Source organism: Fusarium graminearum, chromosome 2 (assembly GCF_000240135.3).
Source record: "Fusarium graminearum PH-1 chromosome 2, whole genome shotgun sequence".
Classification (NCBI taxonomy): domain Eukaryota; kingdom Fungi; phylum Ascomycota; class Sordariomycetes; order Hypocreales; family Nectriaceae; genus Fusarium; species Fusarium graminearum.
The window spans coordinates 5,193,685-5,220,793 of record NC_026475.1 but is presented as its reverse complement, the minus strand read 5'-3'; the positions used below and the strand labels follow the sequence as shown (position 1 = coordinate 5,220,793).

Here is a 27,109-nt window from a genome sequence, read left to right as displayed (position 1 = left end):
CAAGCTGTGATTGTGTGAGACGTGCTGGAACATTGTATGTGTTGATACTTATATGAAGGGACTTGGTAGGCAAGGAGCGCTGTAGTGGCCACGATTGACTGGTCACCCTTCAAGGCGTTTACAAAATTGTAAACCAAATGGCTGGATCTTGACATCAACCGCAAGTTGGGTTTTGCGTGGAACGGTTTCCGTAGAAAGCCACAAAGAGACACCCTACGGACATGCGGAGAGCAGGATGGAAGTACACGTAATACTTTAATTCAACGTCTAACCGTCCCCATTCGTAAGGTAGATAAATAGATACATTCGCATACCAAAGTAGCAGACTTTATCCTTTCCCATTGCTCCAAAATACTCAAACATGTCATGTAAGGTTTGTTCCCCCCCCGGCGTGATATCAAGGTATCAAAAAAAGACGTTATCCATGGCTCTGAGGATTTTCCAAGCCTTGGAAGTTCTTTCCTGCGCTGGTAATCACGCAGGCATTATAAAAGAATAGAGTAAGCGCTCGAAACAAGGCAGCTCCATGCCGTACACAGAAGAGCTCAGTATGAGTATGGACCCTCCTCGGATACTCGCTGCAGCTGTTTTGTTCCCATTGCTCCCCCCCGACGGGACCGCTCCGCCTAGATTCGGTCCTGGAAGGGATTGCCAGCAGGAGCACCAGGGGCAGACTGGCCTGAAGCGTTGCGGATGAGAGGCTGACGCTGAGCAGCGCGCTGCTTCTTTGTGGCGGCACGGGCGAGAGCAACAGCTTCGGACTTGGCGACGAGACGCTTCTGCTCCTTGCGGTCACGGCAGCACATGAAGGTGAGGTAGCCAAGCATGGAAGCGGCTGAGGCGGCAAAGACAATGGCGATGATGATACCGGCAGTGTCCATTTCCCTCTTGACCATGCAGATATCCTCGGCGGCAGCGTCGGTGGTGCAGATAACGTCGCTGCGGCATGTGCTAGTGCTGATCTCGGTGCTGTAGCAGGTGGCAGTCTGGGTCTTGTCCGAAACGGTCGTGAGGTCGCACTGCTCGGTTGACTTCTTGAAAGTTGTGAAGCACTTTGTTCCTCTTGAAGTGTCAGTAGCACGCTTCTTGAGTTCACCACCGGTAGCCTTGGGGCCTTCGGTGATGACGCCGGCGGCCTCGGGATGGGGAATCAGAGTCGGCAGGGCAGCGATGTTGTAGCGCTTCTTCAGCTCGCCAGCCTTTGCGAGTTCGGCACATCGCTCGAGGGTATAGTGAGCCTCGCGGGCGGCATCCTCTTCGGCACAGCCAGTGGAGGTGTAGCAGGTCTTGATGGCGGCCTCATCCGTCTCCTTGAGGTTGGAGAGGCAAAGAGAGAGAGCACCCTCGTTGGCACAGTCGGCGAAGGCGGCGAGGTCCTCGCTGTGGTTGGCGAGACACTCCTGCTGGACGGCAGCAAAGGCGTTGCCAGCGAAAAGAACGGCGGTTGAGAATCGCATGTTGGGCGGTAACGGTGCTGTTTTTGTGGGAAAAGGTTGCGGTCGAGAGAATGCCCAGCAAAGCTCTTTAAGTGTGTTGTCGGTAAGGAATACGGTGCTTGAAAGCCAAGACACGCACGCTCAATCCTAAAAAGGGGAGGATGTTTCTGGTGGTGATGGGGAATACAAGGTAAGAGAGAGAAACAAGGAGGAGGATGTAGGAGGAAAAGCGAAACGAAGCAAAGCGAATGGGAAGGGATTATCCGTCCGTTCTATTGGGCTGAACCTTGGAAGGGAAAAAAAGGCAGATGGGACTTTACAAAGTGAGAGGCAGGACCAGGAGCAGACCCAGGACTAGGAGCCAGGGGAGGTGAGGCGGCTGGGCGGGCTCTGTCTGGTCTTTGCTTGCTTACTGGGCCAAGCTGGGCTGGGAAGAGCGTTACATACAGTACGGCACTGCACTGTTGTTATTATTATTATGGAGATCTTACAGCGTACTTGTGCTAAAAAAAGGAGAGTGAGGAGACGAATTCCTATGAGCCACAATGAACTAGGCCTGAAAGGGGTTAGACGGTAAGAAGAGATTGAGGGTCCTCAACTCCTCGGTGGGTAGGGTTGAATTACATTGGGGAATGGAGATTGGCGTCTTTGTTTACAGATGCTAGGGCTGTGTCAAGTGTTGACTGCCTGTCTAGTTATGAACTCGTTGATATCGTAGTTACAGACGTGATTCTCCCATGAATGAAGGGTGATGATGGCTGGTGCTGACCTATGCCCATGCCACGCTGATGGTGCAGTGCAGGCATGAGTGGGAACTGGGAACCAACATCCGCCATAGCGAGAAACCTACTAGCCATGAACAGAACTGACATTTGATGCAAGACAAAGAGAGACAGGCCGACGGAAAGAGAATATGAGACATGGTAACAGTCTTCGGTACAAGCATTAGTACCTACTAATGCTCTACAAGATTACAGATGAGGTCCAACGATTGATAACCCCGAGTATCTATTTTGCTGCTCTTCACCACTCAAACTCGCACTGCATACCCTTGCTCACCTACAAAACACAGTAAGCACAAAGAAGCCCGCAAGCGCTGATGGAAGTGGCTGAAATGGCGGGTTCTCCAGCTCGTAAGGAGATGGCGGTGCAACGGCCAATCCAGAGCAAGGGTTTTAGTTTTACGGGCTGGTGTGACGACGGTTGTGGGGTGAAGGAAAATGATGGGCATTGTCAACAATTGGTTTCATTTCTCGATTGTTTCAGACTGCATCCGTACTCGTGTCGTTTCCTGGGAGTAACAATGGCTAGATAACCAGCCCTGACGGTCAAACCTGGATTAGAGGAAGAACTTGTGTTACTGGCGGTCAGAAATTTCATGCTTACACTGCCTCTGCTTACTTTAATGGATTGGGTTCCATCCATATCCATAGAGCTGCGCAAGCTGAGAAAGCCCCTGTCGCGCTTCCCGACGCCATCAGACGCCTCCATCTCGACGTTAAAAGGCTTGTTCAGCCAAATCGTCCACAAACGTCAAAACACGGGCATGATACTCTCCGGCGTTGCTCTTCTATTGCCATGTTATGATTCTCTATCGGAACATGCCTAACGGTGCAGAATATCACGATGATCAGGGGCTGAAGATGCTCAGAAGCACACCCGCACTGTCTGTAGTGGCCAGTGCCCTTGTGCCTGGGATTGACAGTGATGGACGCGTCCGTTGAACCATAAACCTCGTGCCAAGACACATCATCGCCAAAGACCCTTACAGCCAGAGATGATCGATAAAAAAATGCCCGAGATCTGGATAAACATAACTTAATAATCAATCCCTCCCTCTTTTTGGTACACGCACGTCATGCTTCATTTGTTGAGTAACAGAACGCGTAGCCAATCGAATGGAATTTAGGGAATGACCATGTGAGTCGACGTCATCAACTTTTGGCTTGCTTTGGTCTGGTACGTGATACACATACAACAAGCTTTATGTATAAAAGCAAGCAATCCATGATCAAGACTCATCTTCTTTTTGTTCTGCAAACACACTGAACCCCTTCCATTCAACTCCAAACCAACACGCAAAACCAACACCAAAATCGCCCATCATGCCTCTCGTCGTTCCTGGTGTCAACTCAACTTCTGGCGACAAGGCCGAGGAGTGGCAGAACAAGCTCATCGGCAAGAAGCTTTCTGATGACGAGGCTTCCACCGAGACGGTACGTTTCAACATAAAGCTTTATTACATGTTTCTCGCACAGCAACACGATGCTAATGCGTCCTCGAATAGGTGTTTGCCAAGCGAGATCTTCCCCAGGAGACGCGCATTATCGAGCCCGGAATGATGGTTACAAAGGACTTTAAGGAAGACAGACTCAATGTCCACCTCAAGGATGACGGAACTGTCTCACATGTCGTCAAGGGTTAACGCTGCTGGTGTCAAGACAACCCCTCCATTCTTGACTTGATGATGGGGTAATAATTAATGTACGATAACGACTACCTACGAATGGGAACAGGGTCCGCCCGTAGTAATAAAGGCGCAAGAGAATAACAGGAATATGAGTTTTCAACTGCCAAAATAAATACCATCATAAACTGTCATTTCTATTGCGTCGTGCTGTTTGTAGAGGAATGTCATCGTCGAACAGAGCTTGTACTGTACCTCTCTTATTGCATCTCGAGACTTACCCCGCCACGTCCGATCCATGCCGCGGGGCACTTGTCGACTTGACTTTTCCAGACCTCCAACAGCCCACCCCCACCAAGACCCGACTCTGTATAGCACGACAACAGTTCAGCTATCTTCTACCTCTTATTTCTTTGGAATCAAACACTCTCACGCATCACAATTGTATCTTTGAACTCAGCACAGCCATCAAACCGCCACCATGTTCAAGAAAGAGTACATGCCCCGCCTCCAAACCTCGCAAGTTCGCAACTAACCTCTTGCCGTAGAATCCAGCCTGCGCCCAAGCAGAAGCTCAAGTCTTCTGTCCAGCGAACCCTTCGCAAGGATCTACTCGACACATACCCTCTCCTCAACAACTACATCGACGAGATCATGCCCAAAAAGGCCACTCTTTCAAGCATGAAGCTTACCGACCGCAACACCCTCTACGTTCTCGACTCGACACCCATCTTCTTCCAGCAGGACCTTACAGGAATCCTCATTCCCCACCTCCGACTCGTCCATCGCTTCCCCCAAGCCTTTCCTAGCATTCGCATAGACCGTGGTGCTATCCGCTTCGTCCTCTCTGGCGCCACCCTCATGGCTCCTGGACTTACCTCCGCTGGTGGCAGATTGCCTGCCGACGGCGCGCCCGAGGGTGTACCAGAGGACAAGATGGACCAGAAGATGGACGACGATTTCCGATGGAGCAGAGAGTTGGTCAAGGGCGAGCCTGTCGTTGTCATAGCCGAGGGCAAGGATGAGGCGTGTGCTGTGGGAACACTTTCTGCGGGAACCAAGGAGGTCAAGGCCAAGGGCAAGGGACCCGTGATCGAGGACGCGCATTACTTGGGTGATGGACTGTGGATGATGCCTACCGAGTAGAAGGCCGTACGGTGTTTGGATTGAGACTGCAGCAGGATCTTGTGATACCAATAAACGAATGGGAGAGGCACAACAGATAACGGCGCGGGTCATGGGTTGATGTTGTTTACCAAGCGGATTAAAAAGGCATCTAAAGCTAGAGTAGTGGTGTTCTAAATGGCATACCATAAACATTGCGCATGCTTATGCATCTTCTGATGCGACAGCTTTGTATTGGCGAACATTTGCTACAATGCGGACACCAACAATCTGGTAAGGCTGCACAGTCAAGGTGCGACCGACTATGGCCCAATATAGACAGCCGGTCGAGCCTCTATGTAAACAAACTGCTTCATTCAACAAATCACCTGTTAAAAGTGACGTCTATACCAAGCCGTTCGCAATCGAACTCTCATCTTCTGCTCTAGAAACTCCATCTCCAGATAACCCATCCAGCAAACCCAAGCCCTGTGATCCAATGACCAGCTGCTTTGTACCTAAGCTCGTCGCCTCCGTTCAACCAGACAACTAGTCCATCGCCGATTCTCACAATGGATAGAATGGCTGAGAAAGTTGTCACGGCACTCTCGTTAGCCTGCCATTGCAGCGCCACAAGCGTCATTCCGTATGATATCTCGCGAATACCCTTGAAGTACATGAGCGATGAGACAGAACCAGCTTCGCTGGGTGTCTTGCTAGGCTCGAGTAGAAGTCCGACGTGGCCATACTCGGCTCGTGGTGAGAAGAGCGCCATGATGCCGCGGCCGACACAGGCGGCACCGAGGACGTAGGGTGGAATGGAAGAGAATGTTGTCATGTTGTATGTATGTATATGGGAAGATTGGGTTTGGTGTAGTAGCCAATCATGCAGTCTCGTGAGAGGTTGGATAGTCGAGTTCCTGAGTTGACAGGTCAGCAATGCAAGATAACTGCAGGGAATCTGCTTACATATCGATCTAGCCAAAAATCCTTAGCAAGAGAGAACATTAGCCTCCATCTCCCTTTTTGTTACCCACACGACAAACCGCAGAGTCGCTTGCACATGGCGGATAAGTTCTGCTTTGAAGCCAATGTCTCTAGAATTGATAGGGCATTCCCATTGTTCTACAGAATCATAAAGTTTTGTCTTTGCTATGACTACTCTAGTTAGTGAATCTTTTCATTTTCTTCTATATACTATATGTCCTCTGCTAAACTACCTTGCAAACCAGGGAGTCCGAAGTTGTCCTCGTCGGGTTGGATGGGGGCCACTTTGTTTGTTGGGCTCTCATCGTCCCTGTCCGGCTCGTTATTATATCCGCTTATGGTAAAACACTATATTCTTTTAGACCATCCCCATATCTAAAGCTTTTCTAAAGACATAATGTGCACTAAACTTTGCTATGCTTCAACCCACTCCAACTTCTTCTCTGGCCACTGCCACAGGCTGTCTTCCATTTGGGAATTGTCGTCGGCATACAGATCAGAAACTCCTTGTACTGTCTCATCGACGCCCTGAATATTTGTCAGACGGGGAAGGCGCTTTCCCTTGTGTTCTAAAAGTTCATTGACATGGCTGTCAATCTCCTCGCACTCCCCCCTGACATAACCATAGAGGCATAAATACTCCAGATTGGGAGGCAAACCATCTACAAGTCGGAACGGAGGTTCTGTTCGTCTGTATGCTGGGCCAAATAGAGCGTTCAGACCAATACTGAGGTGCGTCATGGCGTTGAAATCGTGTAGAGGACCGATCGTCAGGCTATAGGGTCGATCATCCGGTATGTCCTCTTGCCAGAATGGAAGCGTGCTTGATTTTCGGTCGAGCTCGAAATATTCATCACCATTCTCCACAAGGTCCTCAAACCTACTGTTTTCCCAAGATTGGACTTCTGTGAAATCGAAGTCTGCGATATCAAGATCCAGCACTTTCAAGCTGTCTCGATGTTGCAGCAGACTCTTTCCCACCGTCTGAGGCCGGATGTTCCAAGCACCTATGTCCATGTGCCACAAGCCACCGTGGGAAACTCGGAATCCCTCAAGCCCTTTGGATGAACGGATCATCTTGCTTAATGTTGAGCCGGAAATCTCGCAGTGACTGAGGTGAATGTTTTTGATATTGGAAGTGCCGGGCGAGACTAGAGCATTGACTTCGCTTTCCATGACGCCTTCCATAGTCAGGTTTTCTATGGCTGGCAGTTTGCCAAAGTGCCTGATGTATTCGAGATACTCCACGATCTCGTACACTCTGGTATCCAAGGGAGATTCCTTGATGAACTCAACAGTCTTGAGCTGCTGCAAGGCAGTCCGTTTGAGTTGTCCATAGTTGTTTTTGAGCAAATACTCTTGAATGAGTGCAGGGAAATCAGCTATACGCAACACAGATATTTTCTCACAAAGAGAAAAGACAATTATGAGCGCAACAGTAGCAAACTCTCTCTCGTTATCGTCAAAGTCCTTTGCCTTGTCTGGAACTTGGCCCGACCAATGTTTCTTCTTCCATGTCAAAGCTTGAACGATCTTTTCCGTTAATTGATCACCAAGACCAAGAGATGTAACGTGCCTTTCAAGAGCTGAATGGGCATCCTGGTCTATTTGACGATTGGGCCGCTTTTTGTTTAGTTCTTCGCCACTGTCTTGGCGCGGGCCCGGATCGTCGCCCTCGTCGTAGAAGCAGGAGTAGAAGTTTGGCCAAGTATTTGTGTCAACGATGACCTCACGTAGTGAATTTGCCTTGCTTGGCTCAGTGATATACGACAAGAGGAGAGGGTACAGTCTCTCGACGTCGCTTCGTTGTGTGACTTTGATAGTCGTGTAGGCTGGGGGTAGGGGCGATGTGAAGTTGGAGTAGAACTTGAATGAGGGAATTGAGTGGGTGAATTGAGATATGCTTGTCCCTTGAGCATGGCATGACTTGATGGTGTTTGATTGGAGAGTCGCCAGGTATAGTACTCTCAAAGCCAGTGGTCGTACCCTAGAGTAGAGCATTCTCAACGTCTATTCTGGAGACGTCGAACATGAGGTCATTCCGAGATTGCGGGCTTGGCCAGTAACGTTACGATTTGAGGTCACCTGAACTGACTAATAATAATGCCCAACACTAGCAACAGCACTAAACTATTTGACCCTGCATATCGACTACCTAGTAGTACGTATGTGTCTATTTGTGTATGCAATATGAACATCAATAGACAGACATTCTATCTAGTTGGTAGCAGAAAAGTTGGCTTCCTAAGTCTTAGGGTATAAAAATAAGTAGTCTAAGAAGCATAGTCTAAGTAGCATAAGCTGCCCTAACAATTTTATCTCTTATGCTCACATCGGTCAATTTTTCTGCTACCCTAAGGACATTCATAAGAAAGAATGAGTCAACGTCATAAGCTGTTGTCTTTGGATATAAATGGAGTGATCGACAACTGAATCTCGTATAAACTTCTTTAGGTATGCCGATCGTTGGCTGTAACTTGCATAAATTCTGCCCTGCATAAAATGCAAAGTGACTTTGATTTATTTTGGCATGTTATTTTCTGCTTTAAGTGAAACCCTGTAGACCCCACCGTCAACGTCCTTGTATTTTCCCCTTGACATCCATGATCCAGGACATGGAAGTCAGGTATTTTATGTGCAAGCATGAAATCACCGCTCTCTAGTTGAATAATGCAAACCCATAATTAGAAGCCCAAAGGCTTTCATTCCGCTGTGGCCATCGGCGTTGTTACATTTCCATTGACCGTCTCAAGGGAGGCGAAAGAGTCCGGATATACCATCCATCTTGGCGGGCTCCATTGCCGTGCGTGACCTCACCTCACCGTCAAATGCTGGACCCTTAACACAGGGTATTAACTTCGGCTGGACTCCAGATGAAGAAGATAGACCCGGATCGTCGTAAATGTACAGTGAAAGGAGAACCTGGCATGCCTTGCTCGATCGATCATCCGATTGCAGACCGCAATTCTTTTTTTTTATTCTGTTGGATTGTTACATTCACAAAGGGATCCATTCATTGTACAGCTGTCTAAGTGCCAACGTTGATAATGCCAACGTTAAAATCAACAGCGCTACTTGTTGCCGTTAGTTTCTAGTCATAGCTCTTAGCTTGTCTTGTCATGACGTCTGTAGCCAAGTAGAGAGACACCACGGATCAAAAGGGGGAATAGAAAGATCTAGTCTAGGTTAAACCAAGGTAAGCCAGGACTATTCTAGAAAAAGTCAGAACTGTACTAAGAATAGGTAACCTTGGTAGTTTCTTGGAAAGCTGGGGCTGGCAGAGCATGAATTCTCCAATTTTAACCAACCCAGGCCAGGGGCAGGCCAGGAGCAGATCATGGCTGGCCAGGTGTCTATGGCTGGGCATTTAGGTTCCTCGGCCCATACTATGTACAAACCGCCTGAGAAATCGATGCAATGCAATGCAAAAATGTAATGCAACGGTATTTCAGGTTGTTATTACAGATGGGAGCTGGGTATAGACTCTAACTTTTGCTGATTGACAGCATGCGTACCTAGGTAGAGACCCTAGCAGGCCTAGCCCGCTATTGCAGCACAGGCCAAGGAGGCTCCCCTCCACCAGACCCATACCAACTCGTATTCATGGTTATTCTCCGCAAGACAACATGCAATTGCTGCGATTGCGCCCCAATCACCCCGTTCCTTGCACCGCGGAATCTAGGATTGGGTTTACCGTTGTGAGGTAACTGCCGGTGACGATCCTTAGTTACTACTGGAAATACAGGAGCTATGACGATGGCAGAAAGAGATCCAGATGTGTATATAAGACCATCTTCATCAACCTCTCATCAACCTTTCTTCACTCACCACTCACTCTCATCCTCTCAACACACTACAACTCGTACTTTTACAAACAACTCTTTAATTCTTTAATTAAACCACCAACAACAACCGCCATCATGCAGTTCAAGAACATCATCCTCACTCCTCTCGTTGCTGCTGGCATCGCCTCTGCCGCTCCCAACCCCGACATCAAGATTTTCCAAGCTGTTGCTCTCCGATCTGCGAGCCCCATTCACCATACCAACCTTCAGGCTTCCAACAACGGCTTTTCCCTGAAGCTCAAGGACCAGGGCGCCTCTTGCGACCGTGGTGAGAAGGTCGACTCCGCTACCTTTGCCCTCAATACCAAAACAAAGGAGATGCTCCTTTACGCCACATCTTTTCCACGTCAAAGCGCGTGGACCGATAGAAGTGGCATGGGCCAGGGCATGATGGGATACCGTACCGGCGCTCAGCCTCTCTGCACCCGCTGCGAGGACAACAAGTGGTCCATCTCTGAGGACAACTTCCTCAAGTACGATGACCGTGACAACTTCATCGCCTGCCCTCAGACCGATGGCTCTTACACCGTCTTTACCAGCGCTGGTGTCAACAACCCTGCTGGTAACAAGGACTGTGTCTCTGTCACCTTTGCCGTCAGCGAGGTCAGCAAGCCCGTCGGCTGCCTCTACTCCCAGCAGGGCCAGTAAATTCTGAGCTCTGATGTTCCAAAGGGATCTGTCTAGACTGCCTTCTACCTACCTTCTTGGCTGAGATCTTTCGATCTTGTTATAACGATTCACAATGCATATATTAGCGTCTCCGTTTGGTTCTTAGAACCTTGATCTAGAGTACATATACAATTTACAACTGCATCATTATGCAAACACCTTTTCCATATCTTTCTCTCAAGTGATGTGACTGGCTAAATTTTCTTCTGGTCTTGGCCCTGTACTGGCGGTCTTGAGCTGATGAAGTCAGTTTAAACAGAAAGTTAACTTTACAGCCAATCTAAGTCTAAAAGGCTAATTTCTTCTAGAAACAACACGCATGAATTCCAACCATGCCAGACAGCTATCATAGTTAGCGCGACTGGACCCTGGAACATGTACCATGCATCAGTGACATTATCCTAGGTACCTGAAAAGGGGGACGCCAAGACCCATTTTCACTGTTACAAGATGGGCAAAAAAACTGCGATGATGTTGTGTCAATTGAAAGTGGCAAAAAAATGAATACCTGCGTTTCGCAGATGGCTGGATCTCATCCCGCGGGGAATTGAACCCAGGTCTCAAGCGTGACAAGCTTGCATACTGACCATTCGACCTGTCCGAGGTTTCTCCGCGAATGACCCACTTGTCCCCCGAAGCTGGCACAGAAACGGTACGGAAATATGGAGCCTTTTTCCGGCCTACCGTATCCCAGGTGCCGACAGATATAAGTGCCGAATATTGGCTGCACAAGACATCAATATCGTTGAAGTACATTTTTTAGTTGTGCGACTGCATTATGCACATTTCTGCGGGCTCTTCTGGCACCAGAGAGATGGCGGGCTTGTGGCCTTGGCAGAAGCTTGAAGTTCAACGAAATCATTGTACAACCATCCTGAATTCCACGAATAGGTCGTTCGATATCACTTGTCACTGTTTGAGCCTTTTGAATTCTCCCAGCTCACTACATCAGTCTCCAGACAGTTGGCCTCACTTACTCGGATCACCTATTTCCTAGCAGTTACAAATGTCAGACTCCAATTTCTTAAGACGACAAGCATCTGTGACGTATCATCCCCATGCCAGGAACCGAAAATCCGGTTCTTGGTGGCTTGTCCACGCAGTGGCTCGACACTTCTCATGAGAATCGTTACCGAAAACCCTACTTGCGCATTCACGAGCCGGCTGATTCTTATGGGAAATGCAGATTCTACCGAGGATTTTCATCACGACTACTCGATCCTAGAGGACCCGTCCCATCACAAGGTTTTCATCAATGCAATGGAAGTAGATAAAGGGTTTCTCATATGCAAAGAAGAGCTCGGGAACAGCTATCAGAATTTTCGATAGCTGGAAGAATGTGGGATGGACCCGCATACAGAGCTTGATCGACTGTTACACCAACATGTTTCGGATGCTCAATCGTGCGCCATTTCTTACCTCGTCTATGAACACTCATCCGGGAATGTTGACAGGAAGTCGAACACGTCTGCGATCGACGGGAAATACCGTTCTCAGACACCATGGTCAAGTTCAAGAAGCCGTTAGTATATTCGCTGCTGGTGGGACGATGTTATGAGACCAAGAGCCATCTTCCACGAGAAGACTTGGTTTGGTTTCGATCTCGACGATACCCTCCATGAATTCCGCCATTCCTCTGGAAGAGCCACCAACAAAGCTTTAGAGAAGATCTCTAAGAGATATATAACCCCCATATCTGAACTGAGAGACGGATACTCCAGGGGATTCATGGAGAAGACTGCAAATGTTTTCTCCGACGGGAAATCATCGTTTCATTATCGCAAAGAAAGATTCACATCGTTTCTGGCTATTTTATCTTTGCCAAATGATATCCAATTTATGGACACGCTTCTCGAACCATACGAACACACACTCACTGAATCTCTTCAGCTCAAGTGTGGAGCTCTGTGCCTATTGTCGACAATCAATAATATAGGCAAGAAAATTCATCATCATAACTGAAGGCCCGCAAGATGCCCAGGAACGCACTATCCAAGCACTCGGAATTAGAGAGTATGTCGGTTTTCTTGCCACAACTAATCATCTGAAAGTTAACAAGACGCGCGGCTTGTTCAAAAACGTCCTCGGCCATCTGGGGGTTTCTCCTGGTGACATGGCAGAGGGCATATTTTCGGTCCATCTTGATAAGAACAGGCACATCTCCTTGAAAGCGTTCCCACCTCATATCGATACACTGAGGAAGTTGCAGTACATTCTTTCAGCTAATATTCATTCTATATTTGCAACTCCCTAATATCTCACTGCTGGCTAAGATTATCACCAAGCTGTCATACACAAGTTTAACCTAAAGATTGTAAATAGTTTTTGACATATAGAGTAGGTAATTCCAGCTATGCACAGTTAATTTGTTATAAACGCAAGCTCTGCTAAGTACTTAACAGAGGATATCAGCAGTCTAGTTATGCCTTCTTATTAGCTATTATAAGGTTCACTTGCCTATAACATCGGCACCATAGACCTTCAATTTCGGAGACGTACTTCTCCGTAACGGGGCATCTTTGAATAATAGACAAGATTACTACGGAAGATGGACAATCTGAAGACTGCTGTAGCTGGGGAGTTGCTGGGACGAACGCAGTTTTTGTAGATTATATACCTATCTAATAGACATTAGAGCTTGATATCTCGAGCCCGTTGCCCGACACGACGCACCTGTTTGTCGTCACACAAGCCCATAATGTTCCTTTTCAGTCTTTGGTATTTTATATTAGACCACTGGCCTCCACATAAAGGCTCCATCTATATCTGGATTATTTTTGTAGTCTTGTGAGCTAACAAACAACTCCCGACATCTGTGTCGTCACCTTACAATCACAACGCTCTACATGAGCATCTCGTGCAACATCGGTGCTAGACAAACAAAACCCCCGAATGGGGGTATACAGCAAATACATATTTCTTTCTGTGTATTCTTAAATGCGTGCCTCAAGCATTCACCGGGCTAGTAGGTATCAGAAAAGCTGGCCTCCCAAGTCTTAGATATAAAAATAAATAGCCTCAAGAGTATAATCTAAGGAGCATAAGCTGACCTACTAATTTGTTTCTTATGCTTTCCAGCGGCTAATGTTCTGATGCCCTGAGGCCAGGCTATTCGAGATCATGGCACAGCTTTGTTAATAGACAGGTTTGGTCTATTTATTTTGATTATCTACAATGAGTATAGAACGACGCTATCGCAATATCTCTAATCGCAATCTAGTATCCCCTAGCTTTCCTCCAGCGCTTCTCATCCTCAAACCGCAAACACGGGGGTTGCACTTGAGAAATCTCTCTGAGACGATAAATAAGAGTGCCCTCTTACTGAAATGACTACTGTTGCACTTCTGGGGTACTACTATTAAGCTCATATCTTTGTGATCGCCAGCAAGCCGCCACACATCAAATCGACCTCCTATCCATCCCTCTTCCACAAAAATGGCAGTCGAGATTGGTGCCAGTTAAGATAGATTAGCTATTCATACAGCTCGACCAAGTCGATCAAGTCGTCGGTCTCAGAGATAACGGAAGTCTCTCGGCGGACATGGCGGAGCTGGCGTTCAGTGTTATCCGAGTTGTCCGGGTTTCCAACGGGAGGCTGGAAGGTCGAGTAGGGTCCGGCTGTGGGGGAGTGTCGGCCTCTTTCGCTGGTATCTTCAGGCAAACATGATTCTGAAATATCGTCCATCCAGGGATGACTTCCAAAACATGTTCGGGTATAAAACAACCAGAAAGCCTCTTCAAAATTACCCCGGAGGTCCCCTTTGAAATTCTCGTACTCCTCTAGGAGATTTGAGTTGAACCGGTATTCGTAGCCACGAACCAGATCGCGCCACCACTTGTACTGTACCATGCAAAGGTACAGCAGGATGAGGTCGTCTGGGGTAAGGGCTCCCTGGAGTCGTTGGTCGTTGGTCACAGCAACCCAAGCTCGGTAGATCTCCTCAGAGCGGAACTCGAAGTATTCCTTACCGAGGGAGAAGAACTTGGAGTGAGGGTTGTGATAAAACATCCGAGCGATGATGTAGCGGTTGATGGTGGCTTTCAAATTGTCAATCTCGAAGCTCATGTTGTGATCAAAGGCAAAAGAGAGGGCAGTGAGCATGAGAGGAAGGTTAATTCCATCCTCGTGACCAACTAAACCGCTAGGAGACAAGTGAATCCCGAGTAGCAGGGCCAAGATGTCAGCGTCGATATCCGGAATCTTTGATCGCAGCAGGAACCCCTAGCCTGGCTGGGAAACAAAGGTGGCGAGAGGGACGACGAACTCTTGGCCATTGGCTCTAACTCGATAGAGTCGTCGAGGACTATGCAAGGGATTTATTTAGAAATAAACTAGACAATGAAAAGTGGCCATTAACTTACTGTCGAAACAGCTCGTTGTTGAGCAAACGACCCTGAGTATAGATTTGGGGGTACGATTCCTACATACAATGTTAGCAGAGTTATCTATCGAACAGTTCACTGAGGCCTCGAGATAGTCTAAAGGGGAGACTAAGGTTGTGTGCTAGATTGTACTTACATCACCGGGTATGCACCAGACCTGACTATCGACTTCTTCTCCCTCGTCGGGGGCGTCAGGCTGGGATGTAGCACAATGAATAACCGGAATCTTGACTGCCTTCGGTAGTGAAACGCTAAGGGTGGTGGGGCGATTAATGGAGCGGTCGATCAAAGCTTGGTCCGAAGGGTCCCCTGTATGGGATGAGACATGTGGTGCGTGAACAGCCGGCTGATCACCGATGCGATTTTCATCCAGGAGCTGTCCGAAGCGCCTAAGCTCGTCTGCATGGGAACGACCATCTCGAGCTTGTGATCGTCGTTGAGCCGTTGCAACATGGGCATAATGACGAGGCCTTTGGGAATCTCGACGACGTCTCAGACGGTCCCAGACAGACTGCAGCTGGAGGGAGAATGATCGTTGAGGCATCTTTGTGCCTGTATGGACGCTGAAATTGCTACGAGGTAGTGGTTTGGAAGGGGAGAGGGACGCCCACACAATGAGTCGAGACAGATTGGCCGGCACCTTGAAGTACCTAGGGGATGATGAGTGTCATATCTTGGATAGGCAGCGGATAAGAATTAGAAAGAAGGGTATCTTACCGAGTGAGATTGGATGCAGTAGCGCTGAAGTATCTCGTAGCTACGATGCACAGAAAAGAAGTCTCGTACTGAGAGATGACGAGAACCCAGATGATGGGATAGGGTAGATTTCTCAGTGCCAAGTTACGAACTGAGAATGGCTTTTCAGAAAGAGGATGTGCAAACCAACAAAGTTTATATAACAGACGTCGATCACATCAAACGCTGTTGTAGTGGAAGAAGAGGATCAGCACAAACAAGACGCTAACGGTGATATGTGGGAGAAGGTTGGGAGGCCGCTTGAGAGGTAGTTGCTTAGTACCAAGAAGTAGAAAGAAGTAGAAAGACTATGGTGGGGGGAAACGTTTACCAAACTCGGGTTTAAGCCCTACGGCATTAGATAAAAACAAACATGGGCCTGGCTTACGAAGACGAAACAATTATTTCATCTAGTTTGATCTTTTTATTTCTCAAGTACGGGCCAGTAAGATTACTCTAGCAAATAGAAACGGGGCTCCGCCATGTTTGTTATAACTAGTAGTAGGCATGCAACCTCAAGCACTTGATGCATAGATCTAGTGAATGCTTTGGCACTCGAGATTATTTACCAAGCCTGTATGCATACTAGGTGGTAACCGTCCAAGACACGTCCTTACCCTTGCTCTGATCATCAACTGTTCCACCCACCCAGAAGCTCACACAATAGTGTACACTATGGCAGACAAACGGATTCAGTATCTCAACCGCAAGGATAAGAGTGACCTTACCACTTGCCAAGTTACCTAGATAGCTCAACTTGGCGGACACTACTCGAACCATCACCGATTTCTCTTCAATCACCAAGACGGTAAAGCGTCCCCATCACTGGCTCACGCCTTGTGGTTCTGGGGCTGCTATTGTTCTTTTGTTGCTGTGGAACCAGCTGCTGTTGAATAGCTTCTCCTGGTGCTTACTATCCAAGAATCGAAAATGAAATTACCTACAAAGGAATCCCGAGTTTTACTGGCTACCAGCGTCTTTCAGCAGGGACGGAAAACACACGAAGAAGAAGTCTCTCGACAACGACATGGCCATTCTATCGGCCGAATCTACGCCTGCACATTTTCAATATCTTGGGAGAAAAAGACTGTCAGACTAGACAAGATTGCAACAATTCTAAGATATTAAGCGCCAGCACTTGTGAATAGTATAAAAACCATATATACGTCTTATAGAGTCGCGTGATTACTTGATTATTTGCTTCGGCGGTAAAGCACGACATGGACTGGTTCTCATGGATCACTCTGTAACGTCTAGCTTCCATCTTCTGCAGTTCCCTGTGGCTTTAAACTATTTCATCAGCGTCAATTCTTGGCCTCTAAAAGAGCCGATGTTGAACCTTCCAATACTTCAGCAAGAGACTACAAATCACATGGAGGAGACGACATTCAACCCCGGATGCTGACGACATGAGTACTATTGAAACAATGAAAGAAGGACTAGTATACCTGTCATCTTCCTAGTACAGAGAGTACCGTCAGATGCAGATATTCATATACCTGGTCCTGGATAATAGCGTCGCCTTGTATAATTGCATCCATACGTTTGATGAGGCGTACGAGGAATAAGGAGAAGGAATTTCCAGGAGCGCATAAGCATAGTCACATGGTATTGAAATTCGAAAGACGAAAAACTTTTATTCATTAACTACATGGTATCGAGTGAGACAACCGGAAAAAATCGAACATCATATGTCGTTTAAAAAATAAAAAAAAGGAAAAAAAATCTATACTCGTGTTATCAGCATGGAGACTATTTATAGGAGAAAGAAGGACTTACCAGCAACTTAGAAGCCTGCAGATCGGTGACGCCCTCGATAGGGCCAAGATGGCGGACTATAAGACGGAAGTGTTAGTATAAGTCTGTATAGTGTAGTATAAGGGCTCAGATGGACTTACTAGTTCTCTGGGATGCCCCAGAGCCTCGGGTTCCAGCCCGAGGCAGCCCTGCTGTTGTGGGCAGTGCCCCAGGACTGACGCCTCACCCGAGGGGCAGCCTAGGCCCCTCCAGGAGGCCGACCCCTGATGACAGGGCCGCCCCGCGGGAGAGGGATCTCGGGCGTGATAGCCCGGGCATCCCTGCCTGGCCGGGCTTGGGGGACAGGCCCTCCCCTTGCCCGGGGGTTGTTGCGTCGCTCAACCGCCGCAACGACGTCGTTCGCGATGGTGCGGGCAAAAGCCCGGACACGATCCATGTTGAACAGGCCGTTGGGAAGTCGTAGGCCCTTGGGTGCCACAATGTTGTAGTGGGATGCTTTGACACGCTCGATGATGATCTCTTTCATAGCCTTAATGTGAAGAGTACGCATCTGAACAGCCTTTTTGTTCGTAGGCTGAGCGGGAGTCGGGAAGATGTTGCGGATCTCCTTGATGATTTCGTTCTTCTGTTTCTCGAAGAGAAATTCGCGGAGTCGTTGGTGAAATTCCGTTTCGATCTTGAAGGTTTCAAACGCTTTGTTTCTAACGTCTTCACGAGTTGTGAGAGCCTTTGAGAAGAGACCTTGAGAACGGCAAAGAGGCTTGAACTCATGAATCCATTGTCCGTAGACAGGACGCTTGGCCAGGCGCTGGCGATCGTTGGACTTGGTAGAGGCTAGCTCATTGTCCGCAGAATAGTCAGAAGGTACGTAGAACATGTGACACTTGGAGATGTATCGGAACATGGTTTCAACATCTGCAAAGGGTCGCCAGTACTCTGTGGGAGAGACTCCGATGAAATCAAGGATCTGGTTAGGGACAGAAGTAAGTAGGATCTTAGCTCTTTTCTTGTCAACGAGCTCAACTTCGGGGATGCGAATCCAGAGTCCCACGTTGTCAACAGTAAGTCCAAAGGGTCTGATGACAGATCCGAGGAGTTGCCACATATCACCGTGAGCTTGGTGGAAGCGTAGGTACTTAGCCTGCTTAACAGTGGCACAGTAGTGGACGTCAACTTGGATGAAGAAACCGGACTTTCGATCAGTGATCAAGTCTGAAGTAGAAGATGTACCCTTCTTCTGAGTTCCAGTTAGTTTTCAACAAACATGATTAGGCTGGCAGGGGGTATCACCTTTTTACCCTCGTCATCGGAACTGTCTGCAGAGTTCCAGCCGGACTGGCCAATCTTGCTGACAAGGTTTGCAAAAGAAGAGAATTTGCCTGACCGGAAAGTGAGCCACAGGGCACTATGAACAAGACAAGATCTTGGAGTGCTTACGAGAATGTGGGATGGAAAGCTTTTTGCCTTTGATAGACCATGAAGATCTCTTGTTTGTGCCGGAATCAGGGCTAGGAGAGAAAGTTCCATGTGGGCTTGGAGTTCCAAGTTGAGAACCAGGGCTGTTTGCCATAAAGTCCATAGCAAGTTCATTTTGGCTAGCTACGACATGCTGAGGCTAGAGTCGATTATTAGTATTTTCTCATGCTTGTTACCACTCGTTTATGAGTAGAGCTCAAACTTACAAGTTCTTTTTCCTTGTCTCGTAGCTGTTTGAGAGTTAGAGGCTCGGCGTTGGACTCGAAAGTTTCTTGGGCGCGAGACTGAGGACGGGACGAATCATCAGAAGAGGTGCCAGCAGATGCGATGGCTCCAAGAGGAGTAGCAGAGGACTTGAGCGCGTTGGAAGCATCGTCCTGAAGCGGGTCATGAATATCAGGCTGAGGAAGGTCTTTGGGCCAAGGGATAGCAAAATGAGCGGATACAGCGCTTCCTGGCTCGGTGATTTGAGCTTCGGCCTCAAGAAGTTGGTTAACGAGAGCGAGGACGCTCTCCTTGCGCATGTCACCGCCGTTGAGGCCAGAGACGATGATGTCGATGTCGCCAAAGTCTTTCTTACCAGGACCGTCAAGGGGGGAATCGATCCAGCCAAAAGCAGGGGTTAGAGCGCGAACGACTTTATTCTTAACTTCAAGATAAACCTCCTTGGGCATGCGAGGAGTCTCCAGAGGAGGATCCGAACGAGAGAATGCCTTGCCTCCCATTGTGACAGCAGGACAAAGGGAGTTCGTGTTTGCGTCAGGAAATCAAGAGGAGCAAAAAGAGCAAAATTTGTGTTGTGATGAAGCAAAACAGAAATGTTGCAGGTGTTTGGGAGCAGGCAGGATTTGGGGTGGACAAGCGATGCACTAAATATGACAGCCCAGCATGCAGTTGGGAATCCACTTCTAGGCCGGCCACCCTCCAACTTGATCTGACTGAGTCACTGACGGACACTAACACTGAATCACTGAAATTACACTCCTTGGTCAGTCATACTCAGCCTCTATTGACCTCTTGACAATTCCTAATCCTTGTCTATTTTCCTTTCTACTTTCCCATTAAAGATCATTAACATCGTGAAAGAACCATCTTATCACCTTTAGATCAACTGCACTACTCCTCTTTCCTTTAGCCATTACGTCAAAGAGAAGATTTCTACATTCTTTTCTTTATTCATGACCTACAGTCAGTCAGACACTCAAGCAGAACAGCAAAACTATACCCAGAAAATACATTTTATTCATCCCATTATATTTACTGGCCCTTACTGTATCGATATGCCAACACCGACAATAGATCGACTTTGTTTTATCTTTTGTTTCTTTTCGTTCCTCATCTCTGTGGCTGTTCTCGACGAGAACAACCAGTGCCGAGATCGAGTCCGCCCACATCCGCCCCGACATCAACTAAGACGATGAAAACTCTATCTCAAATATGTCTGATGGAATTTACTTTCAAGTTCACCGGCAAGTAGCCAATCCTCTCTGTTCTCGAGTCTCAACATCACGGCGGCTAACTTGGCGATCGTAGACCTACGAGCATCTCAGCAACAACAAAGCCCCGGACCTTTACGAATCCCAAAGACTACTATGCTCGAGTTAGTGCTGTATCTATTACTATCGTGATAGCCAGCGTTATGGAAGAATAATCATCGGCACGGTACCTGACGCTGAAGCCGTAACGTAACGCGCATTCGCAACCCGATCTATCGTCCTCTTCTTAAGACGCAAATAAAGCCGCGCTGGAATCTCGATATATACCATCGGATACGCTATAATCACTTTCTCTTATATCTGCCTGTATAGATATCCTACTTCTGCTCTTCTTAGATAGCATTAATATTCTAAGGTTAAAGCTAGCCCGATTACAACTCAGTACGCTCAGTTTCTTATTTTAAGTTACAAGTTATCATCTATATATAAACTCTACCCACTGCACCCCCAGATACATATTGCTAACTTATAAAAATAGGATATAAACCTCTTCTGCAGTCTCTATTCCGATATTGAATGAGATGACTATTGATTAGCGGACACCTCACAAGCCTCGGACCTCTTTATTAATAGCATATAACGATACACCGAAACGAAAACATTCACAAACCCTAGAACCGACGGACCTCACGCTGAGGGAATTCAAAGTGGATAGGAGTTCTCAAATAATTATACGGTCCGGCGTTACAAAGGTTGATAAGACGCAATAAGGAATCACAGAATTCATAACCGAAACCCAGGACACAATCAAACAGCGATATACGCCTTAGAGACAACAGTCAACAATGCCGCAAAGATGAGCGATATGTTATCGTTATTGCCGCCGGTATTGTAGAGTCTATTACAATGAGGATGGCCATACTGGACTACATACTGGACGCTATAGAATACTCCGAGGTTCAAGTTGTTTCTATCCCTTGATTATGAATCAGTACTAACTTGGGAGGAGCGCACAGCTCATTAACGCAGAAGAATATTGGCGGAGCCAGCTAGTTCCCAAGGTCTTTAAACTGTACACCAACTGCTCATCGACCACAGTATTACACCCCCCAGCTCGAAATGTCCGACCTTTACCAGTAGATCAACGAGGACAAGCAGGTTCACGCCAGTAAGAGAAAGTGGAAACGATAGAGTCTCTCTAATGCACGAACCCTACCGTAATAAAACTCTGAGAAGCCAACGAGGATAGTCCCGGACTCGAAATAAGCTGTCTACAAGATTGATTTTACTGTTCATGAAATTACTGTCCTTGTAAATCGTCGCGGCGCCGTTGGCATTAAATCATCGTCTAATTCTACAAGTTATCTATAATTCCCAAACTTTTAGCAAGGCAAACAAATCCAGTTGTATTCTAAAGATGGCGGATTGTACAAGATTTTGGGCATGTGTATGAGATAATAATCATTGAACTGAACTATAAGTGTTAAACAGTCTTTGATATAGAGGCCAGCGTAATCTAAAGATCTAGTATAACCTTCTCCAATGAGCACAGGAGCATACTGGGGTCAAGTGATACGACAAGAAGGGTTATGCTAGAGGGACCTTATAAGAAATTGCAACTATCCATTCTGTAAAGTTTAATGTATTTCGTGCCCTAACTAATAAACCATCTTATAGATATCTTTATAACCGGATACAGAGAACAGTTTCAAGGGTTGCCGCGAAATACTTGCAGGTTGCAGCAAGGCTTGCCAAACTCCGCTGGTCGCGGTGTTCAGAATGTCTCTCCGTTCTCTTACCAAGCTCTTCTAGAAACTGAAGAGCTGGAAGCTGATTGCTCTATTCCCTTTCCCCTTCCTTGCCTGTTCGCGTGGCTTCGTCACCAGCGGTGCCGAACGATTTCTACCAGTCTTTGACCCAAGTACAGACATATCAAAGAGATGGAAGTGTCCTGAGCAAAATTCTAACAGAGCAAAATTCTAACAGAGCAGCATAAGGCCACAGTGTCGAGACTTTATTCATTCAGGACGCTTCTGCCTCTTTGACATGCCTGCACTTGGGCCAAAGACTGGTAGGAATCGTGAGAAGGCATAAGGCGCCACCTTTGGAACCGTTGCTCCCGTGCGCTTGTCGGCAGTCACTAATGAGGGTGCCGAGACCTTGATGCCGAGTGCATTTGATCATTATAACTGCAGTCCGGATAGGTTAGTATTGATTAATGCTGTGTGTGTGCTCTTGGAAATTCAAGGACAGTCGGATGCTGCGACTCGCGGGTCGGCAGGCCGATCTCAGCTCAACTTGCATCGATGCTGACGTTTCCCAAACACCTTAGAAAGTAGAGACAGTACTCACATTCAAGGGCTTGCGCCTTGTTTGGCATTCGTTGTAGAATGCTTCATCGTTCACAGGAAGTCGGATCCAGTGTCGAGAGGGGGGGCAGTTGTGATAGTTGCTGACAGAGGCCAAGCCATCGTCACGCCATGTGTAATTTGCGATCTCTAACTAGTTTCGTGTCTGGATCTATGATCTTGGATTAGCACTTGAGCCCGCTAAAGCGATAAGTCATGTTGGCTTACCTCGAGGTCGCCACTTGTGGCTCATGTGTGTTGAAGACCAAGAAAGGCTTGTTGTGCTATTTCCTTGCGTGTCTCGACTGGTACCAGATGCAGCAAGGTCAAGAAACCTGTGCGGACATTCACTGTGGATGATAATGTCAGTCCCGGTACGACTGAAAGGCAGTGTCTAGGGAGAAGATTTCTCGCGATCAATCAAGATATTCTTCTCCACGGCATGACTGTGTACCGTCTTGTTCATGGCTACTTACCTCGGGGGATAGATCAGTCGAGGCTAAGATTTGTTGTGCTGGCCACCTGCCTCGGGGAATATAATATAAGGATCAAGTTGGAACGAATAGAGGAACGGTTGTTTTGTTGGAGGTAACCAGTACGATGGGTGATTTTTTTGATGAAGATTTCAAACGAGCAGTAATATATGATGTAGGAAGGGACCAAAATTTCGTCAGACCCTCTGCTGAAGAAAGGGAGGGGGAAAGCCAGTGTGTGGCCAGCCCTATCCACTCCTGTCATCCCGTCCAAGCCATGCCAAAGTACGTATGTTTTCACTGCCTGCATGGGCTTCTACGAAATTCGTTCCCCCTATACTTATGTTTATACATTATCAGTGGTTCTTGGCTGCGGTGTTGCCTTAAATTCCACGTAGCTACAGACAGACATCCGGCTACAAACACCCAACAGGGCACTCTGGCAGCTGCAGCAAACCATAAAACTAACAATTAGGTGTGCAGCCTCATTACTGCATTTAGGAATGGCTCTCAAGGGTTCGGGGCAGCTCTAAGGCCCAGATCTTCGAAAGTGTCTCCCCTGGGCGTGGAGAGCTTCCTTCGGCTACTTCCTACAGCCATCATTCCTCATATGCATAGCATCATATTGAAAACCTAGTATCTTAGCTGTATTTCTATTTCCATTGCAGCTTTTTTATTTCTCATAGCCCCCAGTTGGTTTATTACTTCGCGTAACTGACGCTTGATTGTTTCACAGTCATGTTTTACTGCAGCAGCCACATAATATTAAAAGATAGTTCAACGTGCTTCTTTTTATTAGCAGTACTCTTCCTCTTTCAAATACGCTGGTTTCCCCGTTTTGTTCTTTCTTTTCGAAGGTGACTTGATGTTTGGTGCTAGTGTAACCAAAAAAAGCGCAGTGCCAACATCCGCCTCGGTTTGCTGACGTGTGCAAATCAAACAACAGGCTATGTTGCATTTGTAGTTCTTGTGCAACCCCATTCTTATGTGACAGATAATTGCCCTTGCATTACCTAAAGACGTCTGATTCTAGAAGCTTGGTTCATCATCACCGCCTGGATACAGGGTAGCTTAAGTGCAACCAACCAGGGCCATCATGATTAACACTCAACATCTACGGCGTAAGAGGCGTAAAACAGTTGGGACTTTAGTAGATGTTCTGGGCCAAAGTGCCCTGGTATCTTCTTTTCTTTTGTAAAATGATGCAAATTTAGTTTTGATACACATGACACCTTGTGCTGGATTCCTTCTCAACTCCGACGCTAAATGTGTTGCTAGCACCTCACATACAGATTCAGCCTCGCCCCAAGCATAAACAGGAAACGTATAGCTTGAAATACGCGGGAATGCAGACAAATTGACAAGATTGGACTCTCACAGGCCAGGCCATGTCCCTGTAGGATTACAAAGCCAAGACAACCTCGGATGACACCTTGCGGGGTGACAAGGATTCCCTACACTTTCAGCATAAACTAAGCCAACATTGGAAGCTCGCCTAGCTCGCCGACGCGAAGCTGGTCCATCATGTGTCGACCCCTTGTCGATTACTTCAACAAGAAAACATGGCTGGGAGATGAGATAAGTACCCCGAGGTCCATTGGCCGGACCCATCTATTAATCGTTTCCTTACAGGCTCATGCGTTTCCTGTCAAACTCTCCCCTCACATCCCAACCACCACTTCACCATGCGTCCTTTCGTCCTCTCAACAGCGGTCTTGGTGACCGGCGCCGTCGCTCAGAATGCCTGGAAAACTTGCTACGATGGACTGTTCATGATTGCTGCACGGGGCACGAATGAGGAGAAAGGATCCGGTAGAATTGGAGAGATCGCCGAAGCTGTCGCTAAACGTATCAACGGATCCCACGTCTACGGGCTCGACTATCCCGCGTCCTTCCAGGATCCGGCCTACGAGGACTCTGAGAGTGATGGCGTGAAGAAGCTGAAGGATATTCTCAGCAGTTACTTCTACCAATGTCCAAAGAACAAGGTTGCCGTCTTTGGTTACTCTCAGGTTCGTGGCAGACTTCCATTGTGGACGACACGACAATGAGACTGACAGCAAATAGGGCGGCCAAGTCGCCAGCGATGTCTTTTGCGGCGGAAGTGGTGGGGATTTCCCAACAAACAAACCACTCACTGTGAACGATGTCGAGAAAAACGGTGAGTCTTCTCTCTACACTCTACTCGACATCATGCTGCAGATACTAACCACCATAGTCGTTGCTATCATCACATTTGGTGACCCAAGCCACGTGGCAAACGTCTCGTACGACCTAGGAAGCAGCATTAACGACGGTGTAAGTCCACAAAGCAAAGTTGCCGTGCCATGTTTCCCAACTCTAACGCCGTATACAGATTTTCCAGCGTAACGACACTAAGCTGTGCGAGGACAAGTACAGCGGCATCCTCCACGCCTACTGTGACACAGGCGATGTGTACTGCGACCGGGGTGATGACACAGACGTCCATAAGAGCTACTTTGAGAAGTACGGAAAGAAGGTTGAGGACCTCGTCGTGGAAAAGTATGAGAGCGCTATGAGTGAGAGCACGACGACACCTACCGCCGATGCGACCTCATCAGTTACTTCCGCCGCATCTGAGGTGACTAGTACAGATGCTCCAGGTAATGGTGCGTCTGGGTTGGTACCCGGTCTTGTCTTGTCCATGGTTCCCCTGGCACTAGGTCTGTCACAGCTACTGTAACAAGGCAAAAAAGCCAAGGATGGGTGTCTTATGTACGTTATTCGGGCAAGTATAGTTCTCAGATGTATCGCTAGAAACAGGCCAAACTATGGCTAGAAACCTGCATAGTTCTATCGAGTTGGTACTTTCGTGTCGGGGCTTGCAGAGCTTGGTGTGCTTGATGTTTTTCAAACTCATGAAAGGAGAACGATGCGGCTCGTGTAAAATCGGCCTAGAAGTGATAGTTGGGTTAGCACAAGTACAGAAGTTGGATTTCCAGACCAAAACAAAACTGGATAGATAATAACAAACTTTCTAAATATGTTCTCAATGGTTTTTTGTCATATTCTGGCCTTGTCTTTGGCGACAAGGAGATGACCACTCTTCTTGGTTTCGGGTCTGATGAGTACCTATTTCTTTGCACTCAGGTCGAATAGATTTCAATCTCGATTTGCGAAACCTTGTTCGGGAATGCTGATGATTGGGGCTTATAAACATCGTGCTGCTAGCGAGTGAAGCTGGAGTGCCAGATGGCTCGTACCCTGAACCTTGGGTTCCAGTTGTTGACAGGCGAGGAGTTTGGCTGTTTATGGGATAGAACGATCGATGCGCCTGTATCCTGCACTTTTGTTAGCCAAGCTGTTCAATCTCCGAGGTATATATGGCCTGTTCCTGATCCTGTCGCGTGTAGGTCACACTGTGCATCAATGGCTCAGGGGTTATGTTGGAATAGATGATGCTGCCGTTCTGGAGGGTGTGTATTTGCATTCGTGTTCTATTCTACTCAGACCGTCAGCTGGAGTAAATCTTGCTGTCGATTGTGTGTAACTCAAAGTCTACTTGACGAATTCAGGGGCTTGGTGAATCTCATTTCTCGAAGTTGCGAATAGCTTGCAAGTCCAAAATAACGATGGTTGTCATCTTGTGATCGACTCGTAGGACCTTTCTCTGTTGGCCGTCTTCATGCTTGCTAGTGGACGAGTGACTCAACGGCTGTATTTCCGGCACGTCCAAGGGTCAGGAGATGTACGTGTCAACCTGAAACACAACGAGAACAAGTGGCGCCTGCCTACGGCAGTTGTTAGGAACAGCATCAGGGGATTAATCTTAACCAGTGTATTAGTTATTCACATACTTGTGCAACAGGGCAGGGCACTCCAAAGATGCAATTCCTGCCTAGTTACCTAGGTGTACAGAGGGAGATCCATCGCATTCTACTACTAATTTACTACTGAGATCGTAGGCATAGGTGACAAGCCCTGACATACTACCTACTGGACTGATTATCCACTGTAGGTAATCATCGGTCAACCCACTGGAGGATATGTTTATCCAAACGAATGACATAGATGCGTAAACAATATAGCAA

The 27,109-nt window shown here is 47.5% G+C and overlaps 10 protein-coding genes and 1 non-coding gene across 11 annotated transcripts; 4 read left to right on the top strand and 7 right to left on the bottom strand.

The window, feature by feature from the left end:
* Positions 1-236: 236 nt before the first annotated feature.
* Positions 237-1,706, bottom strand: FGSG_04070 (uncharacterized protein). The gene has a single exon (XM_011323273.1). The coding sequence runs from the start codon at positions 1,455-1,457 to the stop codon at positions 627-629; it is 831 nt and encodes a 276-aa protein (XP_011321575.1). The 5' UTR covers positions 1,458-1,706; the 3' UTR covers positions 237-626.
* A 1,768-nt stretch (positions 1,707-3,474) lies between these two features.
* FGSG_04071 (uncharacterized protein) lies at positions 3,475-4,036 on the top strand. Its single transcript, XM_011323272.1, has 2 exons — positions 3,475-3,652; positions 3,724-4,036. The coding sequence occupies exons 1-2, from the start codon at positions 3,542-3,544 to the stop codon at positions 3,859-3,861; spliced, it is 249 nt and encodes an 82-aa protein (XP_011321574.1). The 5' UTR covers positions 3,475-3,541; the 3' UTR covers positions 3,862-4,036.
* Positions 4,037-4,324: 288 nt separating this feature from the next.
* Positions 4,325-4,989, top strand: FGSG_04072 (translation machinery-associated protein 20; the record flags this gene model as incomplete). The annotated part of the gene is made up of 2 exons (XM_011323271.1): positions 4,325-4,338; positions 4,392-4,989. 2 exons carry the CDS (start codon positions 4,325-4,327, stop codon positions 4,987-4,989), a joined length of 612 nt encoding a protein of 203 aa, XP_011321573.1.
* A 403-nt stretch (positions 4,990-5,392) lies between these two features.
* On the bottom strand, positions 5,393-5,722 carry FGSG_12316 (uncharacterized protein; the record flags this gene model as incomplete). Its single annotated transcript, XM_011323270.1, has 1 exon — positions 5,393-5,722. One exon carries the CDS (start codon positions 5,720-5,722, stop codon positions 5,393-5,395), a length of 330 nt encoding a protein of 109 aa, XP_011321572.1.
* Positions 5,723-6,348: 626 nt separating this feature from the next.
* FGSG_12315 (uncharacterized protein) lies at positions 6,349-7,935 on the bottom strand (the record flags this gene model as incomplete). Its single annotated transcript, XM_011323269.1, has 1 exon — positions 6,349-7,935. The coding sequence occupies one exon, from the start codon at positions 7,933-7,935 to the stop codon at positions 6,349-6,351; it is 1,587 nt and encodes a 528-aa protein (XP_011321571.1).
* A 1,845-nt stretch (positions 7,936-9,780) lies between these two features.
* Positions 9,781-10,597, top strand: FGSG_04074 (uncharacterized protein). The gene has a single exon (XM_011323268.1). It carries the CDS (start codon positions 9,855-9,857, stop codon positions 10,425-10,427), a length of 573 nt encoding a protein of 190 aa, XP_011321570.1. The 5' UTR covers positions 9,781-9,854; the 3' UTR covers positions 10,428-10,597.
* A 384-nt stretch (positions 10,598-10,981) lies between these two features.
* On the bottom strand, positions 10,982-11,054 carry FGSG_20569. The gene has a single exon. It is a non-coding gene; the product is annotated as a tRNA-Asp (tRNA).
* A 2,866-nt stretch (positions 11,055-13,920) lies between these two features.
* Positions 13,921-14,514, bottom strand: FGSG_04075 (uncharacterized protein; the record flags this gene model as incomplete). The annotated part of the gene is made up of 1 exon (XM_011323267.1): positions 13,921-14,514. One exon carries the CDS (start codon positions 14,512-14,514, stop codon positions 13,921-13,923), a length of 594 nt encoding a protein of 197 aa, XP_011321569.1.
* A 3,048-nt stretch (positions 14,515-17,562) lies between these two features.
* FGSG_12314 (uncharacterized protein) lies at positions 17,563-18,631 on the bottom strand (the record flags this gene model as incomplete). Its single annotated transcript, XM_011323266.1, has 2 exons — positions 17,563-18,561; positions 18,623-18,631. The coding sequence occupies 2 exons, from the start codon at positions 18,629-18,631 to the stop codon at positions 17,563-17,565; spliced, it is 1,008 nt and encodes a 335-aa protein (XP_011321568.1).
* Positions 18,632-18,952: 321 nt separating this feature from the next.
* FGSG_12313 (uncharacterized protein) lies at positions 18,953-19,525 on the bottom strand (the record flags this gene model as incomplete). The annotated part of the gene is made up of 1 exon (XM_011323265.1): positions 18,953-19,525. The coding sequence occupies one exon, from the start codon at positions 19,523-19,525 to the stop codon at positions 18,953-18,955; it is 573 nt and encodes a 190-aa protein (XP_011321567.1).
* A 5,217-nt stretch (positions 19,526-24,742) lies between these two features.
* FGSG_04077 (uncharacterized protein) lies at positions 24,743-25,761 on the top strand (the record flags this gene model as incomplete). The annotated part of the gene is made up of 4 exons (XM_011323264.1): positions 24,743-25,069; positions 25,125-25,218; positions 25,276-25,355; positions 25,414-25,761. 4 exons carry the CDS (start codon positions 24,743-24,745, stop codon positions 25,759-25,761), a joined length of 849 nt encoding a protein of 282 aa, XP_011321566.1.
* Between the last annotated feature and the right edge of the window lie 1,348 nt (positions 25,762-27,109).

Excerpts from the sequence above, each read along its gene's own strand:
- FGSG_04070 (XM_011323273.1), bottom strand. The coding sequence starts at position 1,457 with ATGCGATTCTCAACCGCCGTTCTTTTCGCTGGCAACGCCTTTGCTGCC.
- FGSG_04071 (XM_011323272.1), top strand. The coding sequence starts at position 3,542 with ATGCCTCTCGTCGTTCCTGGTGTCAACTCAACTTCTGGCGACAAGGCC. Across the intron at positions 3,653-3,723 it reads ACGAGGCTTCCACCGAGACG|GTGTTTGCCAAGCGAGATCT; the intron begins GTACGTTTCAAC and ends GTCCTCGAATAG.
- FGSG_04074 (XM_011323268.1), top strand. The coding sequence starts at position 9,855 with ATGCAGTTCAAGAACATCATCCTCACTCCTCTCGTTGCTGCTGGCATC.